The sequence below is a fragment of the Lynx canadensis genome, chromosome E1, assembly GCF_007474595.2.
Source record: "Lynx canadensis isolate LIC74 chromosome E1, mLynCan4.pri.v2, whole genome shotgun sequence".
Taxonomy (NCBI): domain Eukaryota; kingdom Metazoa; phylum Chordata; class Mammalia; order Carnivora; family Felidae; genus Lynx; species Lynx canadensis.
The window spans coordinates 17,905,348-17,923,152 of NC_044316.2; the positions used below are offsets into that span (position 1 = coordinate 17,905,348).

At 53.4% G+C, this 17,805-nt stretch overlaps 2 protein-coding genes across 4 annotated transcripts; one reads left to right on the top strand and one right to left on the bottom strand.

Annotated features, from left to right (window-relative positions):
• Positions 1-145: 145 nt before the first annotated feature.
• On the bottom strand, positions 146-11,021 carry TNFAIP1 (TNF alpha induced protein 1). The gene is given in 11 exon segments (XM_030295174.2): positions 146-2,713; positions 2,716-2,779; positions 2,781-2,798; positions 4,461-4,549; positions 4,552-4,655; positions 5,628-5,680; positions 5,756-5,844; positions 6,259-6,429; positions 7,032-7,164; positions 7,166-7,355; positions 10,887-11,021. Coding segments are annotated over 10 exon segments (1,053 nt in total). The 5' UTR covers positions 7,346-7,355; positions 10,887-11,021; the 3' UTR covers positions 146-2,561.
• Positions 11,022-11,257: 236 nt separating this feature from the next.
• Positions 11,258-17,777, top strand: IFT20 (intraflagellar transport 20). Of its 3 annotated transcripts, XM_030295639.1 has the most exons (6): positions 11,258-11,403; positions 14,499-14,741; positions 14,907-15,035; positions 16,197-16,282; positions 16,805-16,908; positions 17,367-17,777. In XM_030295639.1, exons 3-6 carry the CDS (start codon positions 14,909-14,911, stop codon positions 17,446-17,448), a joined length of 399 nt encoding a protein of 132 aa, XP_030151499.1. In that variant the 5' UTR covers positions 11,258-11,403; positions 14,499-14,741; positions 14,907-14,908; the 3' UTR covers positions 17,449-17,777. The 3 variants fall into 3 exon arrangements, with proteins under 3 accessions (XP_030151499.1, XP_030151501.1, XP_030151500.1); XM_030295641.1 differs by lacking the exon at positions 14,499-14,741; XM_030295640.1 differs by lacking the exon at positions 11,258-11,403 and having other exon boundaries at positions 13,766-14,741.
• Positions 17,778-17,805: the final 28 nt, after the last annotated feature.

Genomic DNA, 17,805 nt, shown 5'->3' on the forward strand with positions numbered 1-17,805 from the left:
AATCCTCCACCAGGGGGAGCCAGGGTTGCAGGGCCACGGAGTGCAATAGGATTGTGACGCAGGGAAAACACAAGGTGGTGAACAGAAACACGAGAACCAGGGCCATAGCACTGCGCTGACCCAGCTATAACCACCGTGAGCACAGTTGCGGGCCACTGCAGCGTAACACAATTTTATTAGAAATTAGTGTTTGTTTCCATCACCTAGGCTGAGCAACAAAGAATTGCAGTTATGTGACAAAGAAGTTCTGGGCCGTTCTTTAGGCAGAGGTCAGTCAGGTAAGAAATCGAATAACACCCGGTACTGGTTACATGGGGTCACCAGCAAGTTTCCGGTTTTCTCAGAAACCGACAAGGTTTGACTTCATTTATGCTTTCTGTTTACTTTCCCTGGGCTACTCAGAGTTGAAAAGTACACAAAACCAAGAGCTGCTTTCTGCTTGGGCCTGAGGAACTCAAAAGAAAATTCTCCAAGCCCTTATGCCACAAAGTCTGGCTAAAGAAGCTAAAGTTACTTCAGTGATTTCAATGTTAGTATTTTCTTAAGACCAAGGAGATAGTTTCCATCAGTCCAGGACTACTGTGCTTTCTCAGGAAGAGACAGGTCACCACTCAGACAGCTGAGGATGTAAATGTCAAAGCAGTAAAGAGAGGCTGCAGGACTGGGGAGGGTCAAAGGACAGGCATTAAAATACCTCAGTGGGGAGCTGGGCCTTGAGCATTAGAAGGCTTCAGGAGGGCAGCGGAGGAAATAGCCAGTGGCCTCCGGCAGGAGCATTCCAGTCTCTGTGGGAAAGCCACAAAGCCAAAGCCGGAATCTGGCCAAAGAAATGGATTTGTCTTCATCTTGTTACTCCAGTGAAGGCCGAAAGAAGTGTTTGAGCCGATGACCAGGGTGCCTTGCCTGAAAGTCTGTATTTTCAAGGCTGTGACAAGTGTAAATGCCTGGTTAGTCACAGTTCTCCGGCCCCATCATGTCATTTCAGGTCCTTGTGGGTGTCTGCTAACCTTGGCCTGGCATTTGCCCATCGGGTCAGCCACGAGCAGGCCACTTAGCTATCGTGACAGCAGTCTGGAGAGATGAACCTGATAACCTGTGTTCCTTCCCAGGTGGCTACTACCCAGTGGTTACGCTGTTTTGTTAGGCTGGCTGATCCCTCCCTGATAGCATTCTTTTGGAAAAGAATTTGGATAAGCAGCCTCCCAAGGGCCAAGCCAAACAAGGCAGTGACCGAAAGCCCTGAGGAGGAACTTGCACCCTTGCCCAAAAGCTGGTGCTTGGCAGCTCTGTGGCCATATGACCCAACAAGAAAGAAATGAAGAAACCTTTCAAGGGACTCAGGCTGCTCACAGCACCCTGCATCCAGGCTCAGCACTAGGCAGAACCACCGCCCTCGGCCGGGACACAAAACCAGGAGAACGGGGTGGGGGGCAGTGGATATATGGCCAAGCACATGCCACCCCTGCACAGGGCTGCTTGGGACGCAGAGCTCATGCTCACTGTCCTCGGATGGGCATCCAAGTGCAGCGCCGACAGGCTCCACGGCCTTCCCGCTGTGGCTCATGCTCCTGGCCCCTGTGGTGGCTCTTTGGCTTTCTGGTGAGTAAAGCAAGCATGCCTTGAGGGCAAGAGAATCAAAAAGAGCAATCATGTTAGACCCTAAGAGTCAGTTATGTGACTTAAGATGTTGGGGTAAAATGTCCTTTCTCATGGGCCTCTTTAGCACCACGGTTCCCAATTTAAACATCCTTCCTTCCTGCGGGCTCTCTGGGCCACCTGCTTGGGCAGCCCAGCAAAGCCAAAGCTAGTAAATTTTTTTGGGTGGTGGTGGTTTTTGTTTTGTTTTTATTGCTTCTCTAGCCCCTCTCTGATTCTGCAGGAAAGAGGGGGTTACGGTCAGAAAAAGGTGATGTGGGTCAGGGCAGAATACAAATCTCCTGAATAAAAGTACAAAGTGCTTTAAAGAAACTGATCCCAAAGGCATCAGGAAAGGCCAAGGGCTCTGCCCTGCCCAGGGTCCTGGCACCCTCAAGGGGTAGCACAAATACCCAGTGCCCTCATTGTTACAGACTTAAAACTATTCGTTTCCTAGATAATTTTTTAAAAACAAAATTATGAAGCCTGTGCTTAAACACCATAAGGAAGAAGGAGCCCCACCTTCTGTGAGAAACTGGGCTCCACAGCACCAGAACGAACCCATTCCCCATGGACCTCAACAAAGGCCTAAAGGTAGCCCCTCAGTGGAGCAAAGGGGTACTCCAAAAAGGGCCAAGGGGAATGTTTTTGTGGGAGGTGGGCTGGTCAGTCCATTGGCCCCGGGGGCAGCAGCAGCTCCCTGTCAGGAAGGGCGAGCAAAGGGTCCAGGACTTGGTCATCTTGAAGTGTTCAGGGAGCAGGGCAAAGGAAGGTGGTCCCTCTCCTGCTCAGGCCCTCTGACTTCCTGGCATGCCTCTGGGTGCTGGGACAGAAACCCAGCCAGCAGCAGCGTGGGGTGGCCAGTGGGGCAGGGTTCCACAGGAGGGGGACAGGGTGTCCTGTGCCCTGACTCCCTGAGGGTCTCGTCAGTCACGATGGGTAGACTGGTGGCCGAGCTGCCGGTCATCGTAGGTGCTGTAGCGCTTGACGTGGATACGGCGGACACGGTCCCGCAGTTCAAAGGCCTCCTCATCTTCACTGGGGGAAGCCTGGCTGCGGCTACGGCTGGTGGCCCTCCATAGGAGTTGTCGGGGACTCGGGGGGTCTCGTACAGTAGGACGTTGAGAGTCTCCTCATAGATTCGGGGCCTCTGGGAACTCCACCTGGGATCAGGGGGCGAGAGAACCCCATGAGGTTTCCTCCACGAGAGGGAGCCGCACGTCCGGGCCCTTGGGTCTGTGCTGGCTCTACAAGGCCGCCTGACCTCTCTCACAAGACAGACGGCCTTCCGGCTCGTGAGGGAGGGAGGCCTCTCTGAAGATGTGAGGAGGTACGCTCTGTGGACATCAGGGTGCCAGAGCGTGGCGCGCTGCCCGTGCCCCACCCAGTCCCAGGCCAACAAACTAGTACGTGTAGAGGGTCGGGCCTGAGTTTTGTGGTCAGACCTCAGCTTAAATATGGCCCCCCCATTTACTAGCTGCCGGGCCTCGGTTTCCACATGTGTAAAAAAATCAGGGTTCATATCTGCTTCAGAGTTGTGAACATTACATGAAAGACCGGGGGGCGGGTGCCCGGATGGCTCGGTCGGTTGAGCATCCGACACGGTTTTGGCTCAGGTCATGAGCCTAGGGTCACGGGATCGAGCCCCACACCGGGCTCCACACTCATGGAACCTGCTTGAGATTCTGTCTCTCTCCCTCTGCCCTCCCTTCCCAACTTGTGTTCCCTCTCTCTCTCTCTCTCTCTCAAAAAAAAAAAAAAGGGATGGCGTTCAAGGCAGCTGAATTCTAGCCTAACTTGAGCTTCCAGCCCGGCCTGTCTCACAGGTGTGGTGCGAGGGCTCAAAAAGTTCACGGAAGAGAAAGCACTTAGGAAGGTGACGGGTGTTGCTGCCACTTCCACAGTGTAACCAGCCCCCACAGAGACCTGTCCCTGAATCTTGACTCCGCTGAAACGTGCACATGGGAGTCCCACCCCCAAAATGACAGGAGGAAGCAGGGCCACCTCCTATAAGCTGTCCCCCCCCCCCCCCCACCCCACCCCCCCCCCGCCCCAACCCTCAGACCGCCCAGCTGGAGGCACTGCAGTGGCCGTGCAGGTGCTTTACGAGCTCGGGGCTTTGAGCCCTCACACATGTGACCGTCCCCCACACGAGCTGCCCTCCGGGCTCACGAAGCCCTGCCGTCCCTCATACAAACATTCTCAGGGCAGCTACTCCCTGGGGAGGACAGCAGCCGCTTGCGGCCCGGGAGAACGGGGTTCGCGGGGTCCGTGTTAACGGTCACCTGTCAAATCCCCTCCGTACCCGGCGCCATGTGGTCACTGCAGAGGCTGAGCTGAGTGACCAGGAACCCACAAGGAGCAGGGCCGGAGGAGAGATCAGAGCAGCTGCTTCTGCCAGCCTGCACCGCTCTCCTGGGAGCCGTCTCGTGTTCGTTCTGCTTCTGGTAAATTCACACTGTCGTCCCCATGTTTGCAGATGAGGGAAGCTGAGGCTCACGTGGTTTAAACAGCTCAGACGATGTCAGAAAACTAGTAAATGGCGGAACCAGAATTCAAACCTGAACTGGGCCAACTCCAAAGACCCGGTCCTTCCCCCTGCACCACGCTGTCCCCTGCTGGTCGGCGGCCCCTGCCTCTCAGCTGACCCAGAAAAGCGCTCCCCAGCTGCTCCTCGAACTCCTGAACTGCCCAGCACCATCACGTGGGTTTGGGGGAGACAGAGCAAACCACACCCCTTTTTTGCTCCCTGTGGTGAAAGGCACAGCTGGGGCTACGCTGCTGTGTGTCCCGTCCCCCCCCACGCAGAGGGAAGCCCGCCACACCTTGGTCTGTTTCTTCTCCGTGGCGTACACGATGGAGGTGCAGCACACCTCTGCCAGCTTGCGACCCTGGCCATAGAAGGACCAGCAGCGATCTCATCGCCGATGACGTCCTTGAGGAAGAGCACGCGGCCGTTGAAGCGGCAGGGAGAGCTTGTCAAACAGCTCGATGTTTTCAGCAGGTGGTCGTCAGAGTTGCTGAAAAAAAGCCATGAAGGCCGGTGGGGCCCAGGAATGAGGTTCTGGCACAAGAGAGGGGGCTAGCTGGGCGTCTCCTCTCTGTCCCTCCCCATCAAGCACAACTGAGAAAAAGCCAAGATGCCAGAGGGGACAGGAAGAGAAAGGGTCACGGGCACCCTCTGGGTTTGGGGCCTGTGAGGAAAAAGAGGGGAGTTGGTCTTAAGTTAAAAGCAGAGAGGGGCGCCTGGGTGGCCTCAGTTGGTCAAGCGTCTGACTTTGGCTCAGGTCATGATCTCATGGTGCGTGAGTTTGAGCCTGCACTCGGGCTCTGCACTACAATGCAAAGCCTGCCTGGGGCTCTCTCTTGCTCTCTGCCCCTCCCCAACTTGCATGCACTCACACGCGTGCGCTCTAAGTAAAAATAAACTTAAAAAAAAATTCCACACATAAAAAACAAGTTAAAGCAGAAAGAACTGAAGGAGGGAGGTCTCCTCTCATTAGGCCCACAAGGAAGGAGTCTCGCTGCCATTGAAGCAGGAGGATCCCCTCCCTTGCTGTAGGGGTGATGCTGGCAACAGGCCCGTCCACAGGACTTACTGAGCCTGCGGCCTTCTGGGTCTAGCTAACTGTGGCCCAGCAGTGAAGCACAATGGCTGGCTTACGTCCTCGTCCACCTCATAAGTTAATGCTGGGAAGACACCTGGCAAGCTGCCTGACGTGGCACATTGGGGTAGGGGGCTGTTCCGTGTTCATTCTCATCTATATCCTCAGCCGGGGGCCCCGCGCCAGGTTCCAGACGCCTCTGCTGATTTCCCTTCTACTCTCCGTTCTTCCCTCCTGAGACCTGGGCCCTTCCCAACCCTGCCGGAGTGCAGGCGGCTTCTCTTGGGTCTGCCGCCCCGTTGCTGGCTGGCCAGTCGTTCTAGCTACTTCTGCGGGCCTTCCCCAGCCCCGGCGCCCGCCCCCTCGGCCCCAAGATGCCCACCCTACCTGGTGTAGGAATACTTGTTGTTGCTTCTATTGTACAGCAGCTTCACCACGGGCTGGGAGGGAGGAGAGCGTGAGGGCAGGCCAGGGTCCCATCCGCCCCTGCCCGCAGCCCTCAGAGGTGCCAGTACCTTGTGGAGGATTCGATGAGCCTCTCTTCCTCTTTCAGGGATGTGATGATGGGGATGTTGCACACGGGCTGGTAGGAGTCCTTCTTGTCCTGGTGACACACACAGCCGAGAACTTTTTGAGCTCTCTTGCTTGCCAGGCTAAGCCAGGCTTTCCCCAGGAGCCGTCAGAGCCCCTATGCCAAGGCCACCCTCTGCTTGTTGTGGAGGCATCTGGCAACAGAAACTGCCAGCCCGCAGGCAGAACCCCGTTTCCAGAAAACCTAAAATCCAGGTATCAAGGCATAGAAACCGGAAGCTGGGCTTAGTCATACCGCCTGAGTCCGTCACCTTACAAATGGACCGGCTGCCAGTGTCCTTGGCCTGGGCAACACCCACCTGGTGTATCTAACTTGGTTTGGACTCACGGCACTCGTCACACAGCCTTTCGGGAACTGGACCTTAGTGTCCCAAAGCACAGGACCAACTCCCTACCTCCTCAACCTAACGCGACCTTATCTCCGTACCTGCAGAGGCAGTCTGGCACATGTTCACCAGCCCCTGAATGAGGTAATATTTTGCTTCAGCCATCAATTCCTTGATTTCCTGCCGGTTTTGCGGGAGGATGATGGTGTCATCTCGGAGGTAATTCAAAATGGTGCCGAAGTGCTTTCCGCATCGGTCTATGAGGATCCAGCCTGGGGATGCAGACAGGCCCCAGATGGTGACTCTCTGCCTCCGGGCCGCAAGCAGCAGGCGAAGGCCACCTGACAAGCCTGGTGGCGGGTGGTAAGCAGCATGCAAGCCCAGAGCCCCCACCATAGGGTAACAGAAGCAGAACACAACCTGCAGCTCTTAGGCCTGTGGCTGTTCTTCGACCAAGAACTGGCACGTGCTGTGGGGACGGAGGCCTCCGGGCCCTGAGAGAGCCCACAGAGGCCGAGGCTCAGGACGGCTCAGGCCCACCTCCCGGGAGCACGGCAACCCCCGGGCCCTGCTTGTCTTCCGTGTACTGCCCAGTCACTACAGCAATGGTTCCTGTGAGAATCTAGTCCTCTGTGAATAGTTAAGAAGTATGGATCTCCTCCCTGGAAAGCGGTAAGCACACACCATTCCACGTCCGATTTCCAAGAATCCCGAAGCCCTACCGAGGACTCCAGGTGAAGGAGTCCTGTACCAGGTAACAGGAAAAGTCGATCTAGAGTCTAGTTCTGCCACGCGTAAGCGCTGCCCCAAAGGCACTTCCTCAGGGACACTCCTTCCCTCCTCAAGCCAGCCCAACAAGCCCCCGACGCCTCACCTTCTTTGTCGGTCAGCACCTCCATGCGCCCGCTGAACATGGCCTTGAGCATGGTGTCGTGCCGGGTTAGCGCCCGCACGGTGGTGTAGTACAGGGAGCCACCCACATTGAGCTGCACGTATTTGTTGCCCAGGGCCGCCTCCCTTGAAGCTGCCTAGCTTGGGCTTGGCGCCTGACGCTGGGCACAGACAGGTATCCCCTGACATCTCCCGCTGCAGGTAGATCACCACACGGCAGGAGGGTCGGCTTGGAAGGCTCCGCCGTGGTGGAAGGATCACGATGAGTGACTGGGCCAGTAGAGGCCAGAGCCTCATACTCTCAGCACTGTGAACAGGAGATGGGAGAGGAGACAGGAGTCAGCAGAGGACAGCCCTCAGCCGAGAGGGGCCAGGGGATCCCAGGAGACCGTGCAGTCATTCTCTCCTTGACCGCTGCCTAGACCTCGCAGAGGCTAAGGCCCTAGGGCAATAGCAAAAGAAGACACTCCTGCTATTGTTTCCGGGTACCAGGAACCAGAGCAGTCCCCCAGAGCCCACTCACCATCTCACCAGCCTCCCTGAGACTCGGCTCAGCTCTAGGCAGCAAGGAGCCTAGCAAACCCCTGGAGTTAGTCGGAGATGCTGGAGGCACAGACTGGGCAGCAGAAGTCTGTACCCTGGGGATCCACAGTCCTATTCCAATTATTTTCTTCCCAAGGTTCCCAGGACCCAAGACTTCCCGCCAAACCTACTGGGAATCCTGCCAGCGCAGGAGATTCCCAGGAGCCAGAGGGACAGGATGCGCTTCCTTTCGAAAGATTCCAGGCTCAGAAGCAGCCCGCACCAGTGCTGACTGTGAGCGCCGCCGGAGTCTGGCCTCAGAAAGGAAAGTAAAAGCAGCTTCAGGAGAGCTAGGAATGAGCCAGGCGGGAGGGCAGCGTCCAATGTTCCTGGCAGAGGTTACTCTGGCCCAGGGGGATTTTCCTGACCTTCCCCCTTTCTTGGCCCCAGCCCTGTCCCAAGTTCCTGAAATTGTCACCACTTTTCAGGAGAGAACAACGACAGGATGGCTATTTTTACTTCTTTTTCCTGAGAGGAGGCCCAGCAGCCCCATCTCTTCCTTTCGTTCTACCCACAGACTGGGGAGAAAGGGCTCCAAAGGATCAGATGATAAATCTAAAAGCAATTAAGTGATTTGAAACTGAAACGCTGATAGGCATTCATAGGAGGGAGGACGCGAGGAAGCAAAGGAGGGCACAGCCAGGTCACTCCTCGTGATCTAGATTCTATATGCTTCGGTTTCCTAAGGAATCACTAAAATGCATTCACTGAAAAAAAAAAAAAAAAAAAAGCAAACATCCACTGCATGTTTACTATGGTCTAGGTACTAATCTAGGCACTTAATATATACATTACTTCATTTATTCATTCAGCAATAAAACAATACTGAGTGCCTACTAGGTTAAGCGGTAGGAACAGAGAGATGAAAAGATAGTGACCTTGCCTCGAAGGAGTATAAAGAAGCATCACAGTGTTAACCAGAAGAAAAATAATAAGAGTTAGCATTTATTGTGCCCTGGTATGTGTCAGGCACTGAGGATACAGAAGACAATAAGTCATGGCCTCACGGAGCTTACATTCTAGGGGGAGGATCCAGACAATTAGCTAGAAAATGAATACATAGCGAGCAGTTCCAGAAGGTAAGAAATGCAGTAAATAACTAGTGACAAGAGGGTGACTAGGGATTAGTACTAATTAGTACAGGGAAAGCCTCTTTGGGAAGGCGACATTCCAGCTGAAGTCTGAAAGCGCATTCCAGACAGATGGGAGAGTAAATGCAAAGTTCTCAGTTAGACACAAGTTTTAGGAGCAGAAATAAGGCCAAGATGTCTAGTGCACATCTTGGCTTGATGTAAAGTCAGGTAACGCAGGGGCCAGATCATATTAAAGAGTCTGCATTTTAGGCAGGGGCGCCTGGGTGGCTCAGTGGGTAGTGTCCGACTTCGGCTCAGGTCGTGATCTCACTGCTTTTGCATTCGAGTCCTGCATCGGGCTCTGTGCTGACAGCTTGGGGGCCTGGAGCCTGCTTGGATTGTGTCCTCTCTCTCTCTCTCTGCCCCTCTCCCACTTGCGCGCACTCTCTCTCTCTTTCTCTCTCTCTCGGCACTCTCTCTCTCTTTCTCTCTCTCTCAAAATGAATAAACATTTTAAAAAATAACAAAAGTAAATAAACATTAAAAAATTTAAAGTCTGCATTAAAAAAAATTTTTTTTAATGTTTTATTTATTTTTGAGACAGACAGACAGAGCATGAGCTGGGGAGGGCCAGAGAGAGAGGGAGACACAGAATCTGAAGCAGGCTCTGGGCTCTGACTTGTCAGCACAGAGCCCGATGTGGGGCTCAAACCTGTGAACTGCAAAATCATGACTTGAGCCAAAGTTGCCATGCTTAACCGACTGAGCCACCCAGGCACCCCGAAAGAGTCTGCATTTTATATTAACTGCAAACAGCAATCGATTGGACTGTTTTAAGCAGGGGAGTGATAGGATCCAAGTTACTCACACTTTGAAAAGATCACTCTGGCTGCCGTGTAGAGAATGGGCTGTTAAAGAGTGCAAGAGAGGCACGTGTGAAGACCAGAGGGAAGCAGCAGTCTAGGCAAGACATGAAGGCCTGACTCCACTGTTGGTCACAGAGACCGAGGAAAAGGTGAAATTACCTCGTGTAGTTATCACAACACGCAAACATTTACAGTTACACATCACCTCCTGCAAGTTCAATACAGGAGCAGTGTGCTGGCTTCCCCAACTTTACTGCTGTGCTATCCAAAACAGCACTTAGCACAATGTCAAGCACCTTTTAAAGTATTTAATACATGTCAGTTAGATTGATATTGTCCCTAAAAAAGATTTAGGTAGGTCCCTAGGAATAATGTCCGTCCAAAAAAGGGGCCAGAGAGGTTGCTGTGTGCAGTTCTGAATTTCTGAGACTCACTTGCCCCAAGGATGAGATGAACCCTCACCGTCGGATTGCCCAATCAGTAAGTAAGTAACACACGAATAGTGTGAAATCACCTTCCTCCACTCACCCCCAAAGGAATAAATCCACCCCTTAACAGGTTTTAGCAAGTCCCACGTGTATTTGTGTCTGGCCCCGATTTCCCCAGGATAAAGAAAGCGCACCTATGCTCTGCTAAAGTAAAGGAACTCAAAGGCCAGGCGGCGGCCAACGGAGCCTACAAAGCAATTGCTTGAGCCCTGGACCACGTCAGCTCAGATGCCGCCCGCTCAGATTCTTCCCAGACCAATGGGCTCCAGGAATCTTGTGGCAGGTGACGCCCCACAAAGTAATTCCACTGAGAATGAAGTTTCCACTGATAGCCTCAGTGCTGTTCCTTCCGGACTTTGTGTGTGGATATTTGGGGATGTCTGCCTGGGGCTGAGGGCGTATCCGTCTCTCTCAGCGAGGCTGATGGGAAGCTAAGCAGAATTAAGGCAGGAAAACAACCACGGCCATGGAAAAAGGTGGGGTCCCTAAGGAAGAAGGAACCCAGAAATTCATCACACTAGGGTGGGGGCAGCCGATCCTGGGTTGAGGGGGCGGATGCAGGCAGGAATCTTAGGTGTGAATCTTAGGCTTCGTCCAAAGGGTCTGAAAGATTTGGCGAGACCCAGCCTCCCTGTGGTCTTCCCCGGCCGCACCCCTCCTCACCACCGAGAAACAGACCGATTCTGACACCCATCCCAGTGGAAGATGTGAGCTCTCCATCTCCCCTAAGCCGTTCCATGCCTTTCCCCAGGACGGGTGGGGGCTCTCGGCTCCAGCCCCGGGCCCGTCCATCCTGTCCCCCAGGGGCAACCACAGCCCGGCCTCTCACCGTCCGCGTGGGGCGCTTCTCCTCCTAGCTGGGTGCAAGCCGACCCCGTTCCGCCCTGGGCTGTGGCCGCCTGCCCGCCAGCAATCCCGGGCTGTGAGCTCACATCCTTCGCCCGCGCGCGGACCCCGCCCCGAGCCGCGGCGCAACCCCGCCCGCCCAGCAGCCTCGGACTCCACGGCCGGGCATGCCCAGCACACCCAATCACGGGGGAGGGAAGGCTCTGTAGTACTCCACGGAGAGCGCACAGCTACTTCCTGCGGCCTTTCCCGGCGCAAAGGTCTCTGGTCTTGTAGGCAGACCGACCCTCCTCGCGGGCCTCTGTTTCCCAGCAGGCTCTGCGGGCTGGGCGGGTAAGTGATTCCGCAGTCAGGTAATGACGTTGTGGGTAAACAGGTCCTGTATCCGTGGCAGCGGCTGAGTCCGGCGGGCGACGGCACCGGCTGCCGCTAACCGGGGGAGAGAAGCTGCCTGTCGGAATCAGCCCGGGCCGCAGCGCGCCGCCGGTACGGGTTGGCAGGTAGGCAGTGACTGCGGGCCGGGGGACGCGGGCGGACCCGGGGCGAGTGAATCTGACAGAGGCCGAAAGAAACGTGGGGACTCCGCGCGGTTCTTTGCGAGCGGTGTTACAACCCAGCTTGGGCCTGGAACTTAACGCGCTGATGCTAACAACGGTCTTGTGAGGAAACTGCGGCTCAGATCTAAGTTCAAGGCGCTTGCGTAGTGTGGACAGCCAGCTCCACCACCCAGGTCTTCCTAACTGTGTATGTATGTCCCATGCCCCTTTCCCCCCACCCCGCCGACGGCGCCTGCAGTGCGGGGAGTGGAAACTGGGGCGGAGAGTGTCGCCGCTGTCATCTTCTGGGAGCTCCATGCGGCCTCTTGTGTCCGGTGTTCCTCAGATGCTCAGACACGCACGTGTGGTGGGAGTTGGAAAAGAATCTGATAGTTGGCTGGGAACCCTCACCCTACCCTCCTTCTCCGGTCCTATCCATCTCATTCAACTCTGCCCTCCAAACATCCAGTTGGCGCTCAAGCCAGATACATGGAAATCTGGCCTCTTTCCTTCCCTCATCCCCAAACTCCTACGTTCATCCAGTCCTTTACTAAATGCTATCAACTCGGCTTACATAACGTCGCAAATTGGAACACTTTGCTTCAGCTCCAAGCCTTCGTTACTGTAAGAGCCTTCTCTATTTCCACATTCATTCCACAAACATTTGCTGAGTGCAAGCACTCGGTATGTGCAGGCACCGTGCTAGATGCTAGGGTTACAGTGATGAACCAAGGTAGGTGTAGCCTCTCTCTTCTGTTTCCTCCAATTCATTCTCCATCCTGGGTCACAGTGATCATTCCAGAAGGCAGATAGGACCACTCTGCTGAGAATCTGCTGTCTGCCCGCTACCCTTATGATAAAATCCGGGCTCCTGACTGCGGCTTTCAGAGCCCTCCATGAACCAGCGCTGGCCTCCCCATCTAGACTTACCCTGTTCCACACTCCCCCTGTTCACTGGGTTTTAACCACACTAGACTTTGGGTTCTTGGAAGGCATTACATTCTTTTAGCTTCAGGATCTTCACCCAGTGCTTTTCCTCATACTGTTGTCACAATTTGTGGTTATCTGTTTACTCTCTGTCCAGAGGTCAGGAACTGAAGCATCTTCTTCACTACTCTGTCTCCAGAGCAGGGACTCAGAAGGTGTCTCTGAATAAATGCCTCCTCTCAGGGACGGGAGTGGCAGTCGAAGCAGATTATTTGCTCCCTCGGGTTACTGGAAGCTTTCTAGAGCAGTTGGTCTGATTAATCACCTGGTAGGTGTTCAGTGCTCAGACTGTATGTGTAAATGTCACAGAAAAAGCAGGAAGACAGACCTTTTAAAAAGCTTGATTAAAATTGAAAAATAAAGAAGTATTTCGAGAGGCAACTATATTAAAAACAATAAAAAGCTTGATTAAAAAGGGGCGCCTGGGTGGCTCAGTTGGTTAAGCGTCCGACTTCAGCTCAGGTCATGATCTCGCGGTCCGTGAGTTCGAGCCCCGCGTCGGGCTCTGGGCTGACGGCCCAGAGCCTGGAGCCTGCTTCCAATTCTGTGTCTCCCTCTCTCTGCCCCTCCCCGGTTCATGCTCTGTCTCTCTCTGTCTCAAAAATAAATAAACGTTAAAAAAAGTTTTTTTTAAAGCTTGATTAAAAGGAAGCTTGGGATGATTAAAATGTTTCAAAAGGAAGATGCTAACCTATTTCCTTCCAGTAGGTGAAAGGCTCTGGGCCACAGTCAGACAGTCTGTAGACACGCATTTGTTGGCCCACAGTGTTGGATGTGGTATTTCCTTTAAATTTTGAATTCAGCGCTTTCCTTTAAAAGTCAGATTTCATGTATAAATCTGGATTTTTGGCTGTCTTGAAAATCAGTTCTGGTAACCGGGGGACTGAATTCTTTTTTTAACCATCGCTCCTCCTATGGTATACCTGCTCTGGAAAGTTACTCCCACAGTCACCCCATGTGGAAGAGAACTTTTCTAAGGAAGCCAGAAGGGAAACAGCTGGGGGAGGTGGGGGCAGAGGAAAGGGCAGGCACAGCACCAGGTGGTGGTAGCCTTTGGAAGACCTGGGGTCTTGGAATTGGTATAGCAGCCAATGGCTAGCCCTAAGTAGCATTGCCTCCCTTTGTAGACAGGGCGTGTCCTTTTGTTTATTTTATTTTTTAATGTTCATTTTTTCGTTTTTTTAGGGTTTTTAAAAAATGCTTATTACTTAGTTTTTGAGACAGCAGGGGAGAGAGTGTGCGTGAGTGGAGGAGGGGCAGAGAGAGAGGGGAGAGAGAGAATCTCAGGCAGGCTCTGCACCTGCTCAGGGCTCGATCCCACCAACTGTGAGATCATGACCGGAGTCGGATGCTTAACCGACTGAGCCCCCCAGGCGCCCGTTTTGTTTTGTTTTGTTTTGAGCCAGAATGAGGGTGCGTTTTCAGTTTCCCGGAATTAAGGCATCCTTTGGACCCAGGAGTTCAAGGTGGCCTGGGAGGGGAAAAGATATCCCTGCTGGTTCTCCTGCCCACAGAAAGAAACCCAAATGCCTTAGCTTGGCGCGCACGGTCTTCCTGATCTGGCGCCAGCCGACCTCTTCAGCTACATCCTCGGTCCTTCCATATTCTGGGCCGCTCAGTGACTTCAGGCTCGTGTCTGTGCTATTTTCCCTGATTGGAATGCCTTTCCTCAGCCTCCTTACTTGGTATGTGCTGACACGCCATTCCTTTTTGTTTTCTGCTGGAGAGAGACTGAACCAACTCTAGTCCTTGAGTTCAGGCAAGCATACAGTAGCCTGTGGCGTACATTGTGGTAAGGTTCTTCCTCCCGGCTTCTTTTTTAACTCTGATCTTTAATTCACGCAGATTTCCTCGTTTGCTTTTGGTGTTATTCCAGTACTGTGTTTGAAAAGCTTTTTCATGTCCTTTTGGGCACCTAATTGGGGATAAATATGCCATGGCTTCTCACGCTTAGTTCAAATGTGACTCCTCCGCCCCAAGCTGACCGCTGTGTTCTCCAGCGCTTGCGCGATATTTCTGTAAACGCACTTAACACAGTGTACTTTTCAGTTTACGTGTCTGTCTTCCTCCAGCTAAACTATGCGCTCCTCCCGGGCGGGCACCATGCTCCACTCATCTTTGTACCCCCAGCATCTAGCAGTGTTGGCCTGTAGAAGGCACTCAAGAAATGTGTGTTGAATGAACGGTGCCTGTGACAAGCAGCTGGACTTTATTCTTTCCTGACCCTTGCTCCTATGACACACCTCCTCCCGGCTGCCACTCTCAGCCCTTCAGAGCAGAACTTCTCTCCTCTAGGGAAGCTGGAAGGGAAACAGGTGAGGCTCAGAGAGGTGGAGGCAGAGGGAAGGGGGAGCCTTTGGAGGAAGAGCATCTGGGTTTTTGGCGTTGGTGTCTGGGGGCGGGAGCGGGGCTGGCCTGGGAGCAGGCATTTCCTTGGGTGGCTGGGAAGCGATTGGGGATTCAGCCTGGTTTCTTCACAGCTATGGCCAAGGACATCCTGGGTGAAGCGGGGCTGCACTTTGATGAGCTGAACAAGCTGCGGGTATTGGACCCTGAGGTTACCCAGCAGACCACAGAGCTCAAGGAGGAGTGCAAGGACTTTGTGGACAGTGAGTGTCATTTGGGGAGACGTGGTGCCACTCAGCTTTGAGCTTCCAACTGTGTCCCGCCCCCGCCCAGCCCCCAGCTCTTGTCCCTGCCAGAGTGGAGCTGTGGCTCCCTGGAAGTGGCGCCCGGCCTTTATCGATTCCCATGTACTAACCACCTCGTCTGCCCGCCCTGTAATGCGCCCACGTGGCCCCACACAGAGCACCAAACGGAACAAATGGTGAGATGTGGAGGATGTCCCATCGTTGCTTTTCTTCCCTCTCAGAAACCTTGAACCTCACGGAAGCAGAACTGTGGCTTGGGGTGGGAGTAGTTAGGTACTCCCGATTCTTGAAAGAAATAGTTTTCTCAGTCGCGGGATTACCATCACTTGGAGTGAAAATTGATTAACTGGAGTCTCTAGAAGTAGCTCAACAGACTCAACGAAGTCCTATTTTAGCTGGATACCCAGGACACCTCCTGTCCCAGGAGGCAAGCACCCGAGAGCAGCGGATACAGAGCACGTGTGGTTAAAGCAGGGATTTCTGAGCCTTCTGGGCACTCCATAGTCTGCAGAGAGCTTGGCTGGTGAAAGGTAGCTTGGGCTCCCTTGCCAGTCTTCTGACTGCATGCCGTCCCTCCTCCCTGGGTCCTAGTTCACTCCTCAGTAGGATGAGGTCCCCCCACACCCAAGGACGTTGAAAAAAGCGAATGGGAGATCAGCACCTGAATGCTTTGAGCTCTTCATTAGCTCTGCCCTCCGTGGGCAAACCCCTGCCCCCACCACCACCATTAACTGAAACCTAGGGCCATATCTGTGGCCAGTCAGGAGACTGTGTTCACGTCCTGAGTCCGTCCTTCTGGGGACATGCCCCTTGTGCTTCCTGTCACTCCTGGGGAGGGCAGGATGGAGTCTGTGTGGAGGATGGGCCGCCGGGAGCCTCACAGACCGAGGTCAACAGTCACCGGCTGGCTCAGTTGGGACTCAAGGTCCAAGTGTGCCCTGCTCCAGCTCTGAGCGCCTGGCCACCCTCCTCTGGGTTTAGACCAAGGGTGGAAGACTCTAGGCCCGTGCGCCAGACCGCTCGGACACACATTAGCCCTGCTCTCGCCACAAGGGAACACGAAGGGAGTGATGATGCAGAGAAAATAAAACATTTTGTTTTCTGTTCTTCCCCTAAAAGAAATTGGCCAGTTTCAGAAAATAGTTGGTGGTTTAATTGAGCTTGTTGACCAACTGGCAAAAGAAGCAGAAAACGAGAAGATGAAGGTAAGATGAGCGTGCCTTCTCCATCTTGGCCTGGGACACGGTTCACCAGCCTCTCCTCCTGCCCGCTGGACTTTTCCTTGCTGGGGGGAGGGGGGGCGGGGGATGGGATTATTTTAAGTAAAACGGGATTCTAAGTTAACAATTCCCAGTCAACTCTTTCCGCTAGTTGAACTCTTTTATGCTAGTGCACTTTGTCCATCATTTCATGTTCACATCGCTGAGACGGGTGGTCTTATGCTTTTGTAAGTGAAGAAGGCATACGGGGGGATCAGTGACCCGGCAAAGGACACAGGGCTCAATGGTGCACCAGAGGGGCCACTGGCACCCGTGTGCCAGACTCCGGGGCGGGGGGACTCGCGGATCTGCCCCTGAGCTGCGATGCAGGTCTCATCAGGTTATTCCGGAAGCCCTGGGCTCGACGGTCTGTCCCCGGCTGGGCACTGAGACCGCCCCCGAGTGGCCCTCCCTCGGCTGAGGACTTAGCTGAAGACGGTTTTAACGAAGCCACGACCTTCTTTCTAGGCCATTGGTGCTCGGAACTTGCTCAAATCTATAGCAAAGCAGAGGGAGGCCCAACAGCAGCAACTCCGAGCCCTAATAGCAGAAAAGAAAATGCAGCTTGAAAGGTAAGAGGTGAGGGTGTGAAGAAAGTTCTTTGCTCGACTGCAGTTCTATTCCTTCTTGAGTGGCCACCTCTTGTCCTTATTCTTCACCATTGTCCTCTCGGGAACAGGGTCCCACTTGCCATCTGACTTGAAGACTTAAAAAATAAAGTCAAGTCCTGTTTAATGAGAAGGAAAAAGGACACTTGCTGATACAAAACCACCTCTAGTGGTCTGGGAGCTAGAAGGCTCCGGTAGCGAGTCCGTGAAGCTGGCTAGTTCTCCTAGAGGAAAAGACCTGGAGACTTCTCACGGGTGGCCCTGGGTTGGGCTTCGCCTCTTTCTTTCTTACCCTAACTTCTTCATTACGAACTCACACCATTTCTTGGGATCGTTTAAATCGCTTACATTCTTCTCTAGAAGAATTAAGTCCACGGTTTATTTCATCCATTTTTAGGGCTTCTAACGATTTTGTTTTTCAGGTATCGGGTTGAATATGAAGCTTTGTGTAAAGTAGAAGCAGAACAAAATGAATTTATTGACCAATTTATTTTTCAGAAATGAACTGGAAATTTCATTTTATAGCAGGCCGGGCAAAAACAAAACCCAAAAAACCTCTGTACCAATCCAGTGACTTGACCAATGACCCAAGTATGTCCTGAGAGATGGTGTGGAAAAAACGCAGCATCTCTGAAGGCAGTAAGCAAGTCTGGGGGGCTTGTTGCAAATGTCAGCGAACATCTGCTGGGCAGTTAACCCCGTGGCCACAGTGGTCCAGGCTCTCACCTCTTGGCACTCTTAGCCTGAACTGAGCAGTCTGTAAATTTTGACCCTTTTTTTTTTGTAAAGTCACAAAGCTTTCAAAGGAAGAGCAATAAATTATTGTTTTCAAATGGCTTGATCTGCCTCTTTTCCTGTTGC

Coding starts and splice junctions, on each gene's coding strand:
- IFT20 (XM_030295639.1), top strand. CDS start 14,909: ATGGCCAAGGACATCCTGGGTGAAGCGGGGCTGCACTTTGATGAGCTG. Junction 15,036..16,196: donor GTGCAAGGACTTTGTGGACA/GTGAGTGTCATT, acceptor TTCCCCTAAAAG/AAATTGGCCAGTTTCAGAAA. Junction 16,909..17,366: donor AAGAAAATGCAGCTTGAAAG/GTAAGAGGTGAG, acceptor TTTGTTTTTCAG/GTATCGGGTTGAATATGAAG.